General features: G+C 42.7%; 1 protein-coding gene across 3 annotated transcripts in view; it reads left to right on the top strand.

Moving 5' to 3' along the window:
* Nucleotides 1-7,160: 7,160 nt before the first annotated feature.
* Wdr70 (WD repeat domain 70) overlaps nucleotides 7,161-21,415 on the top strand; it is a 212,075-nt gene continuing 197,820 nt past the window's right edge. For 2 of the 3 annotated variants that reach the window (XM_057790126.1, XM_057790127.1), the window contains exons 1-2: nucleotides 7,341-7,462; nucleotides 11,686-11,769. In XM_057790126.1, the coding sequence (XP_057646109.1) occupies nucleotides 11,718-11,769 (52 nt within the window). In that variant the 5' untranslated portion in view covers nucleotides 7,341-7,462; nucleotides 11,686-11,717. Of the gene's footprint in view, nucleotides 7,246-7,337; nucleotides 7,463-11,685; nucleotides 11,770-21,415 lie in introns of those variants that run through there. The other variant, XM_057790125.1, reaches the window with a different exon arrangement.

The following is a 21,415-nucleotide window of genomic DNA, read 5'->3' on the forward strand; positions in this document are numbered from 1 at the left end:
TATTTCCAAATTATGATGTAATAAGACAGTGCCCTTAAGCAGTCTGGCAAACAACTTGGAACAGTTTTTCCAATCTCAAGACTCTGGAGGTCAAAAGACCTTTTTATAGGAGTAGCCTAGGGTCACCTGCATGTCAAACATTTACATATATGTCTAACCTCTTTGTTTTTATTAGCATTGTTAAGCTATAGCTATTTTGGTAAACTGAGTCATACAAGAAACTGTTATGTTTCTATAATAGTACACTATGTGAAGATCAGGAAAATTCCCAGTCTGTTTGTAGACTATATTTATGAGTTAAAAGTCTTATCCTGATACTAAAAGGAGTTTCAATTCAGAAGTTGTTATTTTTCTTATAAACTGTTAAATGATGATTAATCCTTGAGATGTTCAGAACTTTACTTACAAAGTCATGCAAAGGACTAATGTATTCAAATACAGGAAAAATTTATCTAGCCCTTTATATGTTTTCAAGGTATAGCTTTGTTGTAATAAGAGCGGCGGGGCTGCGTCTCCGGCACCCGGCCGCCCGCATGGCTAGCTTATGCCCCGAAATAATTACACTGAAACTGTATTCTTTTGAACACTGCCTGGCCCATTAGTTCCAGCCTCTTATTGGCTAGCTCTTACATATTGATCTAACCCATTTCTAATATTCTGTGTAGCCCCATGATCTGGCTTACCAGGGAGGATCTTAACCTGCGTCTGTCTGGAGTGGGAGAATCATGGTGACTCCTGACTCAGCTTCTTTCTCCCAGCATTCTATCTGTTTACTCCACCCACCTAAGGGCTGGCCTATAAATGGGCCAAGGCAGTTTCTTTATTAAATGAAAATAACTCCTCCATCATAGCTTAAAACAAATAACTAAAAGCAAACAAGAGTTTTGACTCTTGTTTGGCTCAAGTCCTCTAACTGTCAGAGATTTGCTGAATATGGCATTTAGACTCTCAGATCCTATCAATGAATCCCAAGATCTTTAAGAAGGCAGTGGACACAGCAACAGTCAACTCTACCTGGACTATGGTAATTCTAACCAACTGACCACTAGGCAAGACTGCTCCCATGACTCACCTTCTGTCAAGGCTCTGCCCAAACTGTGGACAAGCAGGACACTAGAGAGTTGATGTCCCACTTTGCCTAGACAAGGTGAGGCCAGTTTCCTCTATTCCTCCTACACAGGAAAGACTCTTATCCACTGGGCCTGGCAGCCAAGACTGCTCTCCTGACCTCTGCCCTCATCGCCATAGAGTCTGTAGAAGCCTGCTCCTACAAAGTCAGCTTGGGTTCCTGAGGAACCTCAAGGCCAAAGGAAAGTCAGATGAAAGAATTGAGGCAGAAGACAGGATAGAATTGGGAGGTTTGTCTGGTCATGCCGAAATAACCAAGCAGTCCAGAGTTTATTTCAGAACTTGCTAGTAGAAAATATACTGCTGACGACATCAAGACAGAAAGTAAGGCTGCTTCTGAGCAGCAAGTCCGTGTTGGAGAGAAGGCCGCTCATTCAAGGACAGGAATGGTTAGACACTGACCGTCTGTGCCGTGCTTTGTTCTGCTTTTTTATATAAGCAAGTGTTCTTTTCACACGGGCTAAATCAGAAGTTTCTCACAGCCCTTAAGTCATTGCTAGGTTCTGAGAGGCTCTATCTGTCATATAAGTTTAAATATCTTAAATGCCATATTCAGCAAATCTCTGACAGTTTAAGGACTTGAGCCAAACTTCGACTCGATTTTACCTCCAGGGTGAAATAAAGTTTAGGTTCCCAAGCCCTAGGGGAGCTGAGAACTTTCCAGTGGCTGACCAACCTCCTCCTTAAACAACATAAACAGTTTGTTGTGCCCCTTAGTTCTCTAAAATATTATGGTTGGCCTACCGAGAGACAAAAGAAACGAATCTGCTTGGTTGGACTGAAAAGCTTTCCTTCTGTATCTGTTGACAAAGATGGAGCACACGAGGAGAATCCCTGATCTTTGATTCCTGATTGGAGAAACTTTTAAATGTAACTGGCAACAACTGTTCATGATTTTTGGGCTTATAACCCCCACTTCTGCCCCTGTTTGGGGTCACCAGGAGAAGCAAGGCTCCTGAGTCCTTGTCCTGCAGCCCTGGATCAGCGACTCCACTTATGTAGTGAGTCATCAAAGACTTTGGAACCCGCAAGTGTTGTCTCTCCTTCCTCATGGTGCACAGCGGACATGGGCATAGTCCTAGAAAGGCACACTTGGGGGCAAGACCTGGTTAATAACGTTTTGTTAAAGACATTTTGAAGAGGAAGCGACCGCTTTGTGGGATGCCATGTGACAAAAGTAAAGGCAGTGACTGCAGCAATACTTCGTCTCTGCCTTGGCTTCTGCTCTAACTCCTATTGAAGTGATTACTCGGAAGACCATAGACCAAAACAACTCCATAACCCTGAGTTCTTACATAAGCAGGTCAAAACCCAATTCAGGAGCTGGGGAGATGGCGCAGTTGGTAAAATGCTTGCCATCAAGCATGAGGACCCAAGAGGAGATCCGCAGGACCTGTAAGAAGCTGGGCAATCACATGCTGGGGAAGTGGAGTCCAGACAAAAGTATTTCTGGGGCTCACTGCAGTTTGCTGACCAGCTAGTCATGAGGAATTAGTGAACTCTAGGTTCTGTAAGAGATGCTGTTATTGACCCCTGACCTCCACTCATTTGTATGTGCATTTGCACACACGTGAACATGTGCATGCACTATACACCCAGCAAAATTCAGATTTGCTATAAATGCTCACATTATGCACACATTAGAAAAGTGGTACATTATTTGTGTTTTAATAAATAAAGCTTGCCTAAAGGTCAGAGGGCAAAACAGTCATACTAGTCAGCCATACAGGCCAGGGAGTAGTGGCACACACCTCTCAAGGACTTGGAAGACAGAGACATATGGATCTCTGTGAGTTCAAGGCCTCCCTGGGCTACACAATATTGAATCTGTCTAAATGAGAAACAGAGCTCACACAAAGGTGATCCCAGCACTTGGGATCCCACGTCTTCAATCCCAGCACCTGGGTGGTGAAGAAAGGAGCAATATGATTGGGTGGAGAGAAGAATCAAAGGGGAAAGAGACAGGAACTCACTGGAATGTGGAGATTGAGGATTCATGGAGATAGGATCTCACCCCTTTGATCTGAAGGTTTGGTAGAGGTTAAAAGGTCTCTTTAGTGGTTGGCTGTTTTGCTTTTCTGATCTTCAGGTTGAAGCCCAATATCTCTCTCTGGGTTTTTACTATTTGTGCTGCACATCAGAAACATGACTGGCACTGGAGAGATGGTCAGGAGCACCCACTGCTCTTCCACAGGACCTGAGTTTGGCTCCCAGTGCCCACACGGTGACTTATAACGGTTTATAACTCCAGTTCTAGGGGATCTAATGCCCTCTTCTGGTCTCCACAGACACCAGGCATGCATGTGGTGTAGAGACAGATACAAGCAAGATACTCATACACATAGAATTAAAAAAAAAAAAAGACTTAAAACCACCTCCATTGCTAGGGGATACAATACCATCTCTATCCTCTGAGGGTACCAGACACACGTATGGCACATACTTATGTATGTGAGCAACACACTTTAACATGCTCTTATCCATAAAAGAAAATCTTTTTTTGTTTTTTGTTTTTTTTGTTTTTTCAAGACAGGATTTTTCTTTGTAACAGCCCTGGTTGTCCTAGCTCTCGTAGACCAGTCTGGCTTTGAACACACAGAAATCCGTCTGCCTCTGTTTCCCAAGTGCTGAGATTAAAGGTGTGCGTCACGCCGGGCAATGGTGGCGCACGCCTTTAATCCCAGCACTCGGGAGGCAGAGGCAGGCGGATCTCTGTGAGTTCGAGACCAGCCTGGTCTACAGAGCTAGTTCCAGGACAGGCTCCAAAGCCACAGAGAAACCCTGTCTCGAAAAAAAACCAAAAAAAAAAAAAAAAAAAAAAGGTGTGCGTCACCACCATCAGGCTAAAATAAAATCTTAAAAAGAAAGAACTGAGCCTCAGCATCGTGGCCCGGATCCCCAACATTTTGGAGGCAGAGAGAGGAGAGACATGACTCTTAAGGTTTGAGCTATGCAGAGAGTTTGAGATCACTGTGAGGTACATGACTCTTTGTTTGCAAAATCAAAGTTGAGAACTAACCTCATATTAAAGAGTGCTTACTCTTTTAAGAAAAAATTGGAGCCGGTCATGGTCACGCACTCTTTTGATCCCAGCACTCAGGAGGTTGAGGCAGGCGGATCTCTGAGTTCGATGCCAGCCTGGTCTACAGACTGAATTCCAGGACAGTCAGGGATACACAGAGAAACTTGCCTTGAAAAACCAAAATAAATAAATAATAAATAAATAAATAAAAATAAAAAATAAAAATTGGGGGCTTGACTTAGTGGTGAAGAGAATGAGCTGGGACTTTTGCTCCTTTCCTGGCACCAACACAGAGGCTTACAAGTTTCAGTGTTTTGGATTCTAGGGAGCTCTGATGGCATCTTCTCGCCTTCAAATGAAAAGAAAATTACATTACTTTGTACGTGTGTGCTCGCTTATATACTCAGGCATAATGCATATCGCCATCTGAGGACAACTTGTGTGAATTGCTTCTCTCCTCTCGCCATATGGAACGTGGGGATTGCACTCAGGTAGCTTGCCTTAGTGCCAAGCACCTTTATCCACTGAGTCATCCTGTAAGTCCAAGGAATACATTCTTTTAACCAACCAGAGATTACGGACTAATGTCTAAGAACTTCCCCTGGAATGATCCAAAGCGACTGCTCTACTGTAATCAATCAATTACTTTCTTTGCTCTGGCTCTTTGCTCCTTCTTGCCCCGTAGGTAGAGACCTAAATGGTTTACTGTCCCTGCCCATCTGAATCACTGTGTTCAGAAAACTAATACCCTGATGTGCCCTATTTTATCTTTTAGCACACCATTGCTTTTATCTCATTGGTCAAATTTATTAAAAGATATAATGAAGTCACCCCTAAATGATATCTTAGAATTGTTTCCAGAAGAGGTCTGATCTCATGGGCACTCTTAAGCATGTCTAATGCATGTCAATGGTGATGGGTGATGGAATAGCTATTGTCTAGTTTTCTTTTCCCTCTAGGGCTCTGCAGTTTAAAGTTTAATAAATCATACATCTCAAAATTTCATCTACTTAACTACTGAGTAACTGAAATAGCTATTTAGGAGCTTAAGGTTATGGTTACATAGTAAATTTCATCTGTAAAATTTTACTCCAGTACCTAATGGTACTTATCTGTGCTCAGGAAAGAGATATTAGCATTAGTAACAACTTGTTTTAGCATAGGCAAAATAAGTGACTTTTGTGGTTTGTAAATCTCTGAGATTGCTACAAATTATATAGATCTTGCATATAGGAAGAGTAACTTTTGCCTTCAGAACTATTTATTTTTATTAATTTATTGAGGAAGCAATCAGACTACCTGTCCAGCGATTGTACTATGAAGAAAGACTGATGTAGCATGTGGTGGGTGGGTCTTATTTCGTTGGAGGTTGACAAAGTTCTACAGATGCCTGCGAGAGTTTCTGAGGTTTAATTTGTTAACTAAAGCATGAGAGGTGGAATCAAGGGCCCGGAGCTGGATGAAGAGTCCATGACTTCAGGGCACTGTGCTCTGAAGTTGCTAACTGCGTTGAATGGCTGATGAAGTTGGAAATGACAAAGTTGGAATGGCAAGGTTTTAACCCATGCTAAAGATCTTTTCAATTTGCATTTTGGAGGCTAGAGATCCACTACAGAGCCTTGTCTCTGCCCAGTAGCCACAGACTTACAATTCCAGCTTATTAATAAGCTTGCATTTTATTCCAAGGACAATGGAAACATTAGATATTGATTATCATTTAAGACATACAGATAAACAAAACATAAATAGAGATAGGAATTAATTGTGGAGCTCATGAGTAGCTTTATTAAAGTATTTTCATTCTTGAGTGGACAAGAAGGCTTGTAGGTAAAGATGTTTTCTACTAAACCTGTTACCTGAGTTCCACCTCCAGAACCCAGAGGGGGAAGAATAGTTTTGCAAGTTGTTCTCTGATCTTCAAATGCCCACCATCGCATGTTTATGTTACTTCCCCAACAAATAAACGGACGTGAAAATTAAATATTTTCACTTGGCTTGATAACACACACCTTTAAAAACAACACTTGGGAATAAGAGGCAGTGGGTCTCTGAGTTCCAGGTCAGCCATGGGTTACATAGTGAGACTCTGATTTTAGCTGGGTAGTGGTGGCGCACGCCTTTAATCCCAGCACTCGAGAGGCAGGCAGATCTCTGTGAGTTCAAGGCCAACCTGGGCTACGGGAGCTAGCTCCAGGACAGGTTCCAAAGCCACAGAGAAACCCTGACTCAAAAAACCCAACCAACCAACCAAACAAAACCCAAATTTCTTTTTCATTCAACCAAGTATTTCTTTTAGATTTTAAAAATAGAATAAGCGAGCCGGGTGGTGGTGGCACACGCCTTTAATCCCAGCACTTGGGAGGCAGAGGCAGGCGGATCTCTGTGAGTTTGAGACCAGCCTGGTCTACAGAGCTAGTTCCAGGACAGGCTCCAAAGCCACAGAGAAACCCTGTCTCGAAAAACCAAAAAAAAAAATAGAATAAGCGGCAAACCATTAATTTATAGCATAGTAAGGAACTAAGTTGTAAGAAAACCAAAATAAATCAGATACACAGTAGATACGTTAACATTTGGAGCCCTTGCTCAGTAAACAAGGCTTGCCAAGTCAGTGGTAGTCTGTGACTGAGGGTAAGCACTTAGAGCAATCCTCCTGGTAACTCTCAGTTTTCTGGCTTCGTTCTCAGAACTTGAGTCATATGCTGGTTTCTTCCTTCAAGTGTACAAAGGTGAGCAACTGTGTGAGCTTCGTCATGCACATCACAGAGGAAAAGAAGCACTCAAAGAAGAAGATACTGTTGACTTAGAAATACGCGAGGACTGTCACCTCTTTTGCAAAGGCATCAAAAAAAAGTTCAAAGTTTTGTACCACCACGATTTGAACGGGTATGCACTCTCGGCGGCGCGTTCCCTCCGGACCACTAGGTGGCAAGAGTCCGAAAGCCTCGGTTCCCTCCCGGACCGGCCGCTCTTGGTGACGCGGACTGAGAGACGGAACTTCCGGTCACTCTTGCCGGCAGTGGCGCGCTGCTTGCGCGGGTTCTTCAGCGGAGGCTGTGAGGCTCGGTTAGACATGGAGCCCTCGGGACCCAGCGAAGGTGAGTTCGGCGCGGCCAGCGGGGCTGGTGGGCCGTGCCGGGGAGCCGGAGCGTCGTGCTGACCGGCCGTTTGTCTTCCCTTTCTCGTACAGTGACAGGCGCAGACGCGGCGGGACCCGACCCTCAGCTGGCTGTCACCATGGGCTTCACAGGGTTCGGTGAGTGACTGCCTCCGGCGGAGCCCAGCCCGGTTTTGCAGAGGGCTCAAGAGCTGAAGGTTAGGAGAGCTGTCACTTTGGACCGGCGCCTTCTGCCGGGCCAAATCCTAATTGCTTCGGTCCCATTTAATTTATTGAGGTCAGTTCAGCTGACACTTGGGAACCTTGGCTGAAAGGGATTACTGTTGTGACCCAGTCCGAGAAGGATATTTATTGGCGGCCATTAAATAATATGATGGTGGTTATCGAGTTCTTCCTTTTGGTTAGTCTTTCTCGTCCGGAATCCGCACTTCATTCTTTCTGTAAATCCTAGATATGACAAGTTATTAGATGACTTAAAAAAAAAACAGTTTCAAAAGACGTGATCATTTGTTAAACACATTAGTAATAACACAACTCAAATGGAAATTATTTTGTAATTTTATTTGGGAACAAATGGCCCACTAATGTGTCTAGTTCTCATTCATTCATCCATCTATTCTGTCTTCTAGGACTCTAAGTAATCAGTCCACTAAAGAGTAGTTACAGTATTTACTTTTCTTTCTGGCTTCTTATTTTTTAAAAGCTAAAAAACATTGAATATATGTTTATGCTTGTGAGTGGCTATTTTTCCTGGATGTAGCTATGCGCCACATGCCTGCAGTGCCCATGGATGCCAGACGAGGGCCCTGGACCCTGTGGTTGTGAGCTTCAGTGTGGTTGCTAGGAACCAAACCGACGTCCTCTGCAAGAGGAGTGCTCTTAGCTGCTGAACCATCTCTCTAGTGGCTCATTCTAACTTCAGAAGTCCCCCCCCCCCCCCAGTGTAACAGTCCTGGGTATCCTGAAATTTCCTTTGTAGACCAGGCTGGCTTCAAACTCACTGAGTTCTGCCTGCCTCTGCCTCTCAAGTGCTGGGATTAAAGGCGTGCACCATCACCACCCAACAACTTCAGAAAGTTTGGAGCATTACAAAGAAAAAGAAATCAAGACTTCAGATTTAATTTTTCACTTTTCCTGTTGCATATTGAAAATTAATATTATACTTATGAGCAAACATTGTTCTTTAAGACAATGCTATGTAGATTTTCAAATGTTATATTCTTAGAACCAAAGCACGAATTTAATTTTTGGTAATATGAGGAATCAACAGGGCTTCCTGCATGCTAAACGCCTGACCTACACTGCTAGCCCAAACTTGGTTTATTTTACTAACTAGAGAGTAGACTACACAATAAGATCTGTATCACTTACAGTTTTTTCCTATTTAATTCCCAGTTCTATATTTTGTTTTGTTGAGGTAGAACCTGACTGTGTATTCCTGGGTGGCCTGAAATGTGAGATTCTCCTGCCTCAGCCTCTCACATGTTGGCATGTGACACCATATCCATCTTTTGGTTTTTATCAGTAATGCTAAAGGAATGTTTTGGGAATGTGTGCACAAAATGTTTGTGTGAATTGATGGAGGAGGGTCATCTTTCTGTTGCTTTCATTGGTTAATTAATAAAGAAACTGCTTGGCCTCTGATAGGGTATTTTAATTAAGATAGGCGGAGTAGACAGAACAAAATGCTGGGAAAAAGAAGCCGAGTCAGTAAGTCGCCATGATTCTTGCACTCCAGACTGATGCAGGTTAAGATCTTTCCTGGTAAGCCAGCTCATGGTGCTACACAGAATATTAAAAATGGGTTAGATCAAAATGTAAGAGTGGCGCTCCAACGTGATGGACTAAATCCACTTAAAAACCTGAGAGGGCTTTAAAAAAAAAAAAGGAAAGTTTAACATAGCTTTTTGCTGTTTCTGGGTTGCATGCCGCAAAGAAATTGTCCTGACTCAACAGCACGCCAGGTGTCGCGGCGTAAATGAACGGCAGACGGAAATTATAATAAAATATTTAGCTTTAATTAGGGAAAGACTCACAGAACTGAAGTTCCAGCGGAGAACAGGAAAGCAGAAGGGGCGGCTGGGAGCACGCCCGCAATCTTTATAAGTAAAAAATATCCTCGGGGGACCCCGCCCCCTGCTAGCAAGGTGATTGGCTGGGTCTCCCTTACAGTGAATGAATGTGCATGGCTTGTGTCCAGGCATGTGGAGGCCAGAGGTTGGCATCTAGTGTCTTTATCAGTTCTTCTCTGCTTACATTTTTGTGACAGTGTCTATCACTGGGCCTGGAGCCCACAGTTCAGCTGACCTAGCTAGCCAGGAAGCCTCAGGGATCTTCCATTCTAGGACCTGAACCCCGGGTCTCATGCTTGAGCATCAAGCCCTGTACCCGAGCCCTGTACTGAGTCATCTCCCCAACTCCTAATGAAAACGTTTTCATGAATAACACTATTTTTTGGTAATCTACTGAAAAATCTACTCTCATAAGCAGGGTGATGAGATCCAGTTCTACAGCTTCACCTCTCATATTTACTGTTTGGTTCTTTGAGAACCTTCTACTGTGTTTAAGATAATGTACTAATAGTTAGCTGTTACATTTGTATATATATTTAACTGTTCTGCTAACAAATTGTTATAAATTTAACACTTTAAAACAGCACAAAGGATTGTGGGTTTAGTCTAATGTAGAACCGTTACCCAGTAAGCATAGGGCTCTAGGTTTGACCCACAAATCCCACAGATTTATTTTCTGGTAGCTCTGTAAGTTGTCTGTTCATGTGAGCTGTATTGATTTCCCTGTTGTAGATATCAAGGCTGAAATCAGTTTAAAACATGTATTTACTGTCATCTGGTAGCTCTGTTAAGAAAGGAAGCTTTTTTTTTTTTATGAACAGTACAGTTCTTGGTAATAGGACTGAACTATCTTTGCTCTCTGGCTATCTCTTAGCGCATTAGAATATCTTTAATTCTCATGTTGCCACCTTAAGTCAGTGGCTCTCAACCTGTGGGTTGCAACCCCTTTGGAGCTTGAACGACCCTTTCACGGGAATCGAATATCTGATATTCTACATATCAGATATTTACATTACAATTCAACAGTAGTAAAATTACAGTTATGAAGTAGCAATTAAATAATCTTATGGGTGGGATCACTACAACATGAGAAACTGTATTAAAGGGTCACAGCGTTAGGAAGGTTGAGAACCACTGCTCTAAGTTAACTGTAGTGCCTTGATTCCTTCTCAGGCTTTGAATCTCTTGAATTCTGACACACCTGTTCTTAAGAGCTTCTTTGAATACAATGGGCTAACTGTAACAGTAGCTAGGATAGTCTTTCTATATTGTTGTCTTGATTTTTCTATATAGTTGTTTGAGAAGGGGTCTTATTTATCCCAGGCTCACCTTGAACTTGCTGCACAGGTAAGGGTGCCCTTGAACTTCTTATCCCTTTGCCTCCATATTTTGAGTGCTGAGATTTTAGGCATGTGTATGCATTACTGTGGCTCAAGCGCTGGGCTTCGTGGTGCTAGACAGTTGTACTGCATCTCCGAGTCAGATAGGCTCTCTGTCTAGTCTGTATTCTGGTTATGTCTGAGGAGTCCCTTTGCCATGTTTTAGGGTATTTTCTTAGATTCCAACAATCAAAGTATGGATATTTCTCATTTTCCCTGACAGTTTAATGCTGTTTCAAGGTGTAGACATCTAGCTAAGTTCGGTGAGAATGAGCTGACTAATGTTCAGTAGGTTCACAGTCCTAATTTAATAATCTAAAATTTGTGCTTATTGAGTATTGTGTTTTCAAAAGTTTTGGAATTTGGCTTACGGTGTTGGTGGATACCTGTAATGATCCCAACATTTGGGAGGCTGAGACAGGAGGATTGTGAGTTCAAGGCTAGCCTGTGGAATGAAGCAAGACTATGTTGCTAGAAAAACTGACAACAAAAAGTTTTGTATTTTATATTTTGAATTAGGGATGCTAAGCTAGTAATATCTGTATAAATATTACAACAAATAAACACTCTTGATACTTGAAACATTCTAGTCCCAAGCATTTTAGATAATGGTTATTAAACTTATATTTTTCTCCCTTACTAAGATAATGTTTCATCATTATCTTAGAAACATGCTGTCAGTTAGACAGATGGAGTGGTTATTGATCAGTTAGTAAAACTGGAGTGCCTATATCTGGTCAGTGGTGGTACATATATTTAATCCCAGCACTCAGGAGGCAGAGGCAGACAGATCTCTGTGAGTTCGAGGCCAGCCTGGTCTACAAGGTGAGTTCCAGGACAGGCTCCAAAGCTACAGAGAAGCCCTGTCTCGAAAAACCAAAACAAACAAACAAAACCAAAAAATCCTAGAATGCTTAGAGCTTTTGGTCAGCTCATTGCAAGCCAGTCACAGTGATGTTTATTCCCTAGGGAAGAAAGCTCGCACATTTGACTTGGAGGCCATGTTCGAGCAAACTCGAAGGACAGCTGTGGAAAGAAGCCGGAAAACACTGGGTAAGAAGCACCAATATTTTCCCTTGTACTGTCTTAAATATTGCATAAACGTACAACTATGTTGACAGTGATAAGGCTGAAAAAAAAACTTGTTTTTATTTACAAGCACTCATCTTTAGTCAGAATTGTTAGACTGTAACGGTTGGCTCCTTTTGAAGCAGAATTTAAAGCATTTATTTTCCATTTGAAACATGACAAAATTTATATTTTGCTTGGATAAAGAAGGTCTACATACCAGAATCTTGGAAAAGTATGTTCTGTGGGGGCTGGAGAGATGAATCAGTGTTTAAGAGGACTGGTTGCTTTCCAGAGGACCTGAGTTCAATTCCCAGCACCCACCTACATGGCTGCTGTGACTCCAGTCTCAGGGGATCTGATACGCTCTTATGGTCTCTGTAGATAGTAGGTACCCGTGGTTCACAGACATAGATGCAGGCTAACCATCCATGCACAAAATGTGTTTTCTGAGCAAACAAGGATTCACTGTTATTATAATTTATTGGAAACAGAATAGCAGTTTCTTTATTATCTCTCCTCCCGCCTCTGTCTGACTTTCGTTTCATTTTCTCTTTCCTGCTTACAGGAAGGCTGGGCCAGAGGTGGCTGTCACCATTGCTTGTTGACCCAGACAGTATAGAACATGTGACATACACTGAATGTGGCTGCTGCTGTTGACTCCCTGCTTTAATGAGCTGTAGGAGATACTTATTGAAGCCTTATTTCAGCCTGGCTTGATAGCAGGTGGCTGGCATTTCTAGGTACCACCTCTGGGTCTGCAGAGGATGCTGGTGCTGTGCTTTCTTTGGATCTAACTCAGATCTCTCTTAACACTAGAAGAAGGTCTGGAGTCTGGAAACAACACTGGATTTAAATCAGTGCTGTGATAGTACTTGTCATGTTGATTTCTTGAGGTTTCTTGTTTTTTTTTTTTTTTTATAGTTTTGAGACAGGGTTACACTCTGTCACCCTGGGTGACTGGAACTCCTTATGCAGACCAAGCTGGCCTTGACTTTTGCCAGTGTATCTACCTCATGCTGAGACTGTAAGAATGAGCCACCAATCTCTTGATCATACCCCAAATTCAATTTTAATGAAGGAGATATGGGAATCTTACTGTGTTACCCTGGCTGGGCTTGAATTCCTGGGTCAAGTTATCCTTTGGTCTCAGCCTCCTGAGTAGCAGATATTACAGGAGTGCACCACTCAGCTCAGTTGTTGGTTTTGGATTTAAAATGATGGATGTGGGGCTGGAGAGTGACTCAGTGATTAAGAGCACTAGCTGATCTTCCAAGGCACCCGGGTGGAATTCCAATACCTACTTGATGGCTCACAACTCTGAACTCCAATCCCTGGGATATGACGTCCTCTTCTGGCATCTGTGGAGACTGCACATATATGGTGCCCAATATACATGCAAGCAAATTATTCATACACATAATAAATAAAATGCTCAAAAATTAAAATGGTGAATTATTTAGCAGTAATATTTAATATTTGTTTAGTGAACTTGAAACTAGTATCTTTGGAATTAAGCCTTTAATGTGTGATGGAAAGGCAGCTATTTCTCCCCTCCCGCCCCCAGCAGGGTTTCTCTGTGTAACAGCCCTAGCTGTCCCAGAACTTGCTCTGTAGGCCAGACTGGCCTTGAACTCACAGAGATCCACCTGTCTCTGCCTCCTGAGTGCTGGGATTAAAGACGTGTGCCTGACCATGTAACATTTTTTGAGACAGGTTCTCACAATTTATTCTTGGCTGTCTTTGTACTCGTCAGGTAGATGAAGCCGACCTCAAACTTATAGAGATTTTCTGCATCTGCTTACTGAATGCTGGGATGAAAGGCATGTGCCACCACGCCTCTTTTTTTTTTTTTTTTTAAAGACAAGGTCTTATTACATAGTCTGAAGCTTGGTATGTAGTCTAGACTGGCTTCTAACTTGCAGAGATCCCCCTACCTCTACCTCCCAAGTGGTGGAATTAAAGGCATATGACACCATGTCTTGTTACTATTACTCCTAGTTCTTTTTTCTTCTTTTTAAAGAAATTTTATTTTGAGAAATTTCAAAACCACAAGTATTACTATTTATATTAACTATGAAGGTTATTTATGGCTAGTGCTTTTTAAATTTTCCTTTCTAAATATTTTGAACTAAATCTTAGTCATGTTGTGTTGTCAATAAATATCTTGCTCTTCCCTGTTCTCTCTGTATTTCTCTTTCCCTCTTCCCTTCCCTTTACCCTTCTCTCAATAAACTCCTCACTTAAAAAAAAAATTTTAGTAAGTATCTTATCCCTCTTCCATTGCATGCCCGCCCCCAGTTGATTGAACCCCAGTTCCTAGCATATGGTTAAGCAAGTGCTCTACCAGTGAAGTAATCCTTGTTCATGTTTTTTTTTTTTTTTTTTTTTTTTGGTGTGTGTTTTTGAGACAGGGTTTCTCTGTGCAGCGCAGCTTTGGAACCTGTCCTGGAACTCACTTTGTACACCAGGCTGGCCTGAAACTCACAGATTCACTGGCCTCTGCCTCCCGAGTGCTGAGATTAAAGGTGTGTGCTACCACTGCCCAGCCTTGTTCATGTTTTTTGAGACAGTCTTAAGTCTCATTAGGCTGGCCTCAAACTCTCAACCATCTTACGTTAGTCTTAGATTTGGGATCATGGGATGTACCACCATGTCTAATAGTATGTATGTCTGTATCTACATGTAAAGCTAGACGGGGTAGCATGCGTCTCTAATCCCAGTGCTCTTACAGCGAGCTTGGGCATGGAGACAGCAGAATCCTTGGAACTCGTGGACCCAACTAGTCTGATATCCTCAGTGGTAAAAGAAAAGTACTGTACTTGACAGCAAGGTAGAGGGCAAAGACTACTCCTGAAGTTGATCTCCAGTCTTCATAAGCATGGGGGAGGGGGTGGGCAGAAAAAACGAACAACTCAGTACCTCCTAAAAGGATGAACTAAACTGTTTTTCCTCCTCAATACTTGTAGTACCAGGATGTGTGAGAATTTCTCATTGGACAGCAAATAGGTGATCTGTTGTCACCAGCTGAGTGTCCAGGAATTTAGTTCAGTTTTGATGTCATCTACCTAGAGAAGCCGTAGGATTTCTTCAGTTTTAGATGCTCGGCATCCATCTAGAATGTGTTCTTGTTTCTGATCCCTGGGAAACTCTTTTTTTTTTTTTTTTGATTTTTTGAGACAATGTTTCTCTGTAGCTTTGGTGCCTGTCCCGGAACTAGCTCTTGTAGACCAGGCTGGCCTTGAACTCACAGAGATCTGCTTGCCTCTGCCTCCCGAGTGCTGGAATTAAAGGCGTGCGCCTCCACCGCCCGGCTCCCTGGGAAACTCTTATTCTGACTAAGAGTTGAGTAGTGGTTCTCAGTCTTCCTAACACCTCAACTCCTTAATGTTCCTCATGGTATGGTGACCCCCGGCCATACAATTATTATGCTACTAACCTCATATCTGCAATTTTTCTACTGTTGTGAATCATAATGTAAATATCTGCTATGAAGGATATCTGATAGGGGATCCAGAGTCTTCAAGTGAACAGCCTCGTGAAGTGATTCAGTGGGTTAGGTGGGTGCAGGAGGGGTGGGGATTCCATACTTTTCCTTGCATACTCAGCATGTTGAGATATATCAATTTAGTACTTTTCAGAAGCTTTTATAGACTGACTCCCTGTTCAACGCACTTAGTTTCCCACAGTAGCGGGCTAGCTAGGGGCTCTCCCTAACTCCAGTAATGCCAATGATGGTGTGACCAGAAATGGTCCTAGTAAGTAACAAAAGACAGTTCTGATCACTCAGGAAATTTTAGGTTTTTAGGAACATTAGGATATATTTTGTAAAATATATTGTACTCCAATATATCTGAAAAGGTCAATTTTAATGATGAAACAATAAAAGAAAAAAAAACTATGCATACCCCTTGCCTTCTGGGTGTATTTGGTAATACTTCAAACACAAGATTTTAGTATCTGTACTATCAGTTAGACAAATCTTGTGTTTAAGTGTCTCATACAAAATCTTTGGACAGCAGTTGTTATAATTAAATAAGTTATGTAGTTCCTGGCAGTGTAGATTCTTTTTTTTTTTGGTTTTTCGAGACAGGGTTTCTCTGTGGCTTTGGAGCCTGTCCTGGAACTAGCTCTGTAGACCAGGCTGGTCTCGAACTCACAGAGATCTGCCTGCTTCTGCCTCCCGAGTGCTGGGATTAAAGGCATGCGCCACCATCGCCTGGCCTAGATTCTTAATACATTTTTGAGAAGATTAAATTGAATTTAGAATTTAGCATGCATCTCTAATCCCAGTTGAATTAAATTGAATTTAGAATTCAATTTAATAATTTAATAAAATTATTATCTATCCACCCATCTATTTATTTTTATGTAGCCCCTGGCTGGCCTGGAAAATATACATAGCCTTGACCCTACTGTCTCTGCTTTTCATGTGCTAGCAGTACAGAGGTATACGTCTGGTTTTATGTCGTACTGGGGGTGGAACCCAAGGCTTTGCGAAGCTCAACTACTGCTTTAATAATAAAATAGCCCAAATACTGCTTTAATAATCAAATTCTTCTTATTTGGAGATAGTTTTAAAGGCTCAACCTGTTAGAGCTTGACATTTAAAGTTGGAGAATCTAGGTTTAAAAAGCAGCTCCACATTCCACTTGAGAAAGACTGGATAGGATTTCAATTTTTGACCCTGTTAGGTGGGTATGTTATCCTCAGCAAGTTCTTGGATAGGCTAAACCATTGGACATAGTACCCTGTAAAAGACTGCTCTGTATCCTTTTAATTTCTGTAAGCTTTTTTTTCTGAAGCATGTATGCACACTATTTAAGGGGTTTTGAGGAATTATAAGATTTGTACATTAAGAAAAAGTTTGTGGATAAATTCACTGCGTGGAACTTTCTTGGCCTAGTACCACATCCTTGGTTTGACTCTTGATTGTGGCTTCTGCTGATCAGAACATGTGAATCTTTATTGAACAATTCCTTGAAAAAGTAAACCAGGATTCTCTTTAGCTTTAGTACACTGTTCGGAATGTTTATATATATACAGAAGTAATCACATTCTGTGGGAACTTATTGTTAGTGGCGTAAGACATTATTTTTGTGTTCTCCCAACCTTGGCTATTACATTATACTGAGATTATAAAATTCAAGCTGATATATAATTTCACTAACTTCAAAAAATGGTTTGTGTGTAGGTGGGGAGGATAGGATGCGTGTGTAGATGGGGAGGGTAGGATGTGTGTGTAGGTGGGGAGGGTAGGATGTGTGTGTAGGTGGGGAAGGTAGGATGTGTGTGTAGGTGGGGAAGGTAGGATGTGTGTGTGTAGGTGGGGAGGGTAGGATGTGTGTGTAGGTGGGGAGGGTAGAATGTGTGTGTGTGGGTGGGGAGGGTAGGATGTGTGTGTGTAGGTGGGGAGGGTAGGATGTGTGTGTATGGGTGGGGAGGGTAGGATGTGTGTGTAGGTGGGGAAGGTAGGATGTGTGTGTGTAGGTGGGGAGGGTAGGATGTGTGTGTAGGTAGGGAGGGTAGGATGTGTGTGTGTGGGTGGGGAGGGTAGGATGTGTGTGTGTAGGTGGGGAGGGTAGGATGTGTGTGTGTGGGTGGGGAGGGTAGGATGTGTGTGTGTGGGTGGGGAGGGTAGGATGTGTGTGTGTAGGTGGGGAGGGTAGGATGTGTGTGTGTGGGTGGGGAGGGTAGGATGTGTGTGTAGGTGGGGAGGGTAGGATGTGTGTGTAGGTGGGGAGGGTAGGATGTGTGTGTGTGGGTGGGGAGGGTAGGATGTGTGTGTGTAGATGGGGAGGGTAGGATGTGTGTGTAGGTGGGGAGGGTAGGATGTGTGTGTGTAGATGGGGAGGGTAGGATGTGTGTGTAGGTGGGGAGGGTAGGATGTGTGTGTAGGTGGGGAGGGTAGGATGTGTGTGTGTAGGTGGGGAGGGTAGAATGTGTGTGTAGGTGGGGAGGGTAGGATGTGTGTGTAGGTGGGGAGGGTAGGATGTGTGTGTGTGGGTGGGGAGGGTAGGATGTGTGTGTAGATGGGGAGGGTAGGATGTGTGTGTGTAGGTGGGGAGGGTAGGATGTGTGTGTGTAGGTGGGGAGGGTAGGATGTGTGTGTAGATGGGGAGGGTAGGATGTGTGTGTAGGTGGGGAGGGTAGGATGTGTGTGTGTAGGTGGGGAGGGTAGGATGTGTGTGTGTAGGTGGGGAGGGTAGGATGTGTGTGTGTAGGTGGGGAGGGTAGGATGTGTGTGTGTGGGTGGGGAGGGTAGGATGTGTGTGTAGGTGGGGAGGGTAGGATGTGTGTGTAGGTGGGGAGGGTAGGATGTGTGTGTGTAGGTGGGGAGGGTAGGATGTGTGTGTGTAGGTGGGGAGGGTAGGATGTGTGTGTGTAGGTGGGGAGGGTAGGATGTGTGTGTGTAGGTGGGGAGGGTAGGATGTGTGTGTAGATGGGGAGGGTAGGATGTGTGTGTGTAGGTGGGGAGGGTAGAATGTGTGTGTGTAGGTGGGGAGGGTAGAATGTGTGTGTGTAGGTGGGGAGGGTAGGATGTGTGTGTGGGTGGGGAGGGTAGGATGTGTGTGTGGGTGGGGAGGGTAGGATGTGTGTGTGTAGATGGGGAGGGTAGGATGTGTGTGTGTAGATGGGGAGGGTAGGATGTGTGTGTAGATGGGGAGGGTAGGATGTGTGTGTGTAGGTGGGGAGGGTAGGATGTGTGTGTAGGTGGGGAGGGTAGGATGTGTGTGTGGGTGGGGAGGGTAGGATGTGTGTGTGGGTGGGGAGGGTAGGATGTGTGTGTGTAGGTGGGGAGGGTAGGATGTGTGTGTGGGTGGGGAGGGTAGGATGTGTGTGTGGGTGGGGAGGGTAGGATGTGTGTGTGGGTGGGGAGGGTAGGATGTGTGTGTGGGTGGGGAGGGTAGGATGATTTGCAGGAGTTTCTCCATCGTGTAGGACATGGGAGTTGTACTTTGGTCATCAGGCTTGGCAGCAGGTGCTTTTTTCTTTCCTCTTTCTCTCTCTCTCTCTCTCTCTCTCTCTCTCTCTCTCTCTCTCTCTCTCTCTCTCCTCTCTTTCTTTCTTTCTTTCTTTCTTTCTTTCTTTCTTTCTTTCTTTCTTTCTTTCTTTCTTTCTTTCTTTCTTTCTTTCTAAGATTTATTTATTATGTGTACAGTGTTCTGCCTGCACGTATCCCTGCTGGACAGAAGAGGGCACTAGATCTCTTTCTTTATAGATGATTGTGAGCCACCATGTGGTTGCTGGGAGTTGAACACAGGACCTCCGGAAGAGCAGCCAGTGCTCATAACCACTGAGCCATCTCTCCACCCTCTAACAGGTGCTTTTATAAACGGTTAACTTTCTGGCCCTAACTCTTTTCTAAAAATGGACAATTGTAATATGTGTCATGATTCTTATGGTTGATATTGAAGTCTTTCCTTTGTTATTGAAATCAAACTTAAAGGAGTAAGTCAAGCTTGGTGTGTGACTGAGGATGGCTTTGAACTCCTGATCTTTCTGCCTTCACTTCCCTTCTCCTGTGATTACAGATGTGGGTCACCATGCTTGGCTTTGAGTATGATTTCAGTGGGTGTTTTAATGTCTGTGAAGAGAAAATACTGAAGAAACATTTAGAAACTAAGACTTTCTTTGAACCTCAACAATTTTTTTCTCTAGTTAAATCCTACATCTTCCCCTATCTAGATTATGTCTTACCTTTGCCTGGAATTATTCATACCTTTGTTCTGTCAGTACTTTAGAAATATCACAAGTTTAATATTTTCTATGTTTTGAGGCTAAACCTCTTCATTTTTGTTTGCTTTCATAATTAGAGTGCCTAGCTTTGTCCATAGTAGCTATATTGTCAATATTTAATGCGATAATATTTTTAAATGTTAACATCTAATTTTGTTTTCTTAGTGTTTTGTTATTAAATAGATTCAACTTAAGTGATTCTTCATGACACGGGAGGCTAGTAAGACAAACAAGTGAGACATTTTCACATTTAATTCCTATGGGTGTATCACATTAGAATATTCAGACTCATATTCTTAGTAATTTTGTTGTCTTGACTTTTGTTTTTATTTTGAAACAAGGTCTCTGTAGTTAAGGTTCCCTGTGTGTGTAGCTGAAGCCGGCCTCAGGTTCATGGTAATCCTTTCCTGCCTGTGGAGGGCTGAGATAACAAGCACAAACCACGATGCCTGGCTTACCTGATGTTTACTTTCTTTCTAGTTAAGTGGTTACCAAGTGGTTGACTGAAGTTTTTAGGGTTCTAAATTACTTCCATTTGACTCTATTATTTAGGTTAGTACAGATTAGCCATAAATAGGCTGTCAATTTAAAGTTGCGTAAAATATGATGTATTAGAGAAATGGCTACCCAAAAGTGACATCAAGACGCTTGGAAGAAAAAAATGTGTGTGGAGGAGGCTGGCTTTGTAAAGGCAAGGTGTCTTTAGAGCTTTCACTGTGCTTGGTTTACATTGGGTAAAAATGCCAGGGCATGGACGGTCTGTGGAATTCTGTTTAGTTTGGTTTCTCATCAGCTCATAATGAAAACACTTATTTTTTTACTCTACAGTTTCTTCCTTGAATCCCCATTTTTTTCCCATTTGATCTAATGAAGGAATAGATTAGCATAAAACATCCATCCCTCAATTGAAATGGTGAAGTTTTGGTAGTAAAAACAAAAGTTGACCCTTCTTTTTTGTTTGTTTGTTTCTTGAAATGGGATCTCACTATATAATGCTGTCTGACCTGACTTTGTAGATTGTGCTGGGCTTGGACTCACAAAGATCCTGCCTCCTGTGAATTGGGATTAAAAGCATGCACCACCATGCCTGGCAAAAGTTGAAAAAAAAAAAAAGAATAAAATGTTTCACAAGACTGAGACTAGTAATTTGTCCTTATCACTGTTGGGAAATTCTGTTAGTGGGTGGGTCAGCAAGTGGTGAAGGTTGTCCCTGATCAGCCTTTGAAGAGATGCACACTCACTATAAAATAAGGTAGGGATGCTTGTCAATCTTACAGCCGCTTGGAGTCTAACACATCAAAGAAGGATCCAGTTGTCGGCCCACATCTCATTTTGTTGCTGAGGCAACTAATGTTTCTATTAAGTGGGCAAGTTTGTTTATGCCTTGGAGTTTTCACCTGGAAAGTGGGACAATTCTCTTTAGAGATTGTTACAAAAGTTGATTTGTGGGAAAGTTTTAAAAGCACCTTGCCCTCCTTAAGCTCCATCCATGCCTTTACTTTCCTTTGCGGTAAGGTAAAGCTGATGGCAGCATGCTTTTGGCTTCTTGCAGAGACATCATAGAAGACCCAATTAAGAATGACTCATGTAAAGAAAGTTTAGTATCTCTTAGAATAAGAATTCTAGCATGGGGCCTTTGTCTTCTGAGTCCTGGTATGAGGGCCATGAAGCTGTCCTCCCTTTTCTGTTTTGCCAGCTTTAGGGTGTTGGTTTGTCTTCGGATTACTGTCTTCATGACCCCAAACTGTCAGAATTTTGAATTGTCAAACACAGATGAGCACATTGATAGTCATGGGAGGGGAACTGTTTTTTTTTTTTTTTTTTTTTTTTTTTTGATTTATTTATTTATTATGTATACAGTATTCTCAGTATATTCTCAGCAGGCCAGAAG

The sequence above is a fragment of the Chionomys nivalis genome, chromosome 15 (assembly GCF_950005125.1).
Source record: "Chionomys nivalis chromosome 15, mChiNiv1.1, whole genome shotgun sequence".
NCBI lineage: Eukaryota > Metazoa > Chordata > Mammalia > Rodentia > Cricetidae > Chionomys > Chionomys nivalis.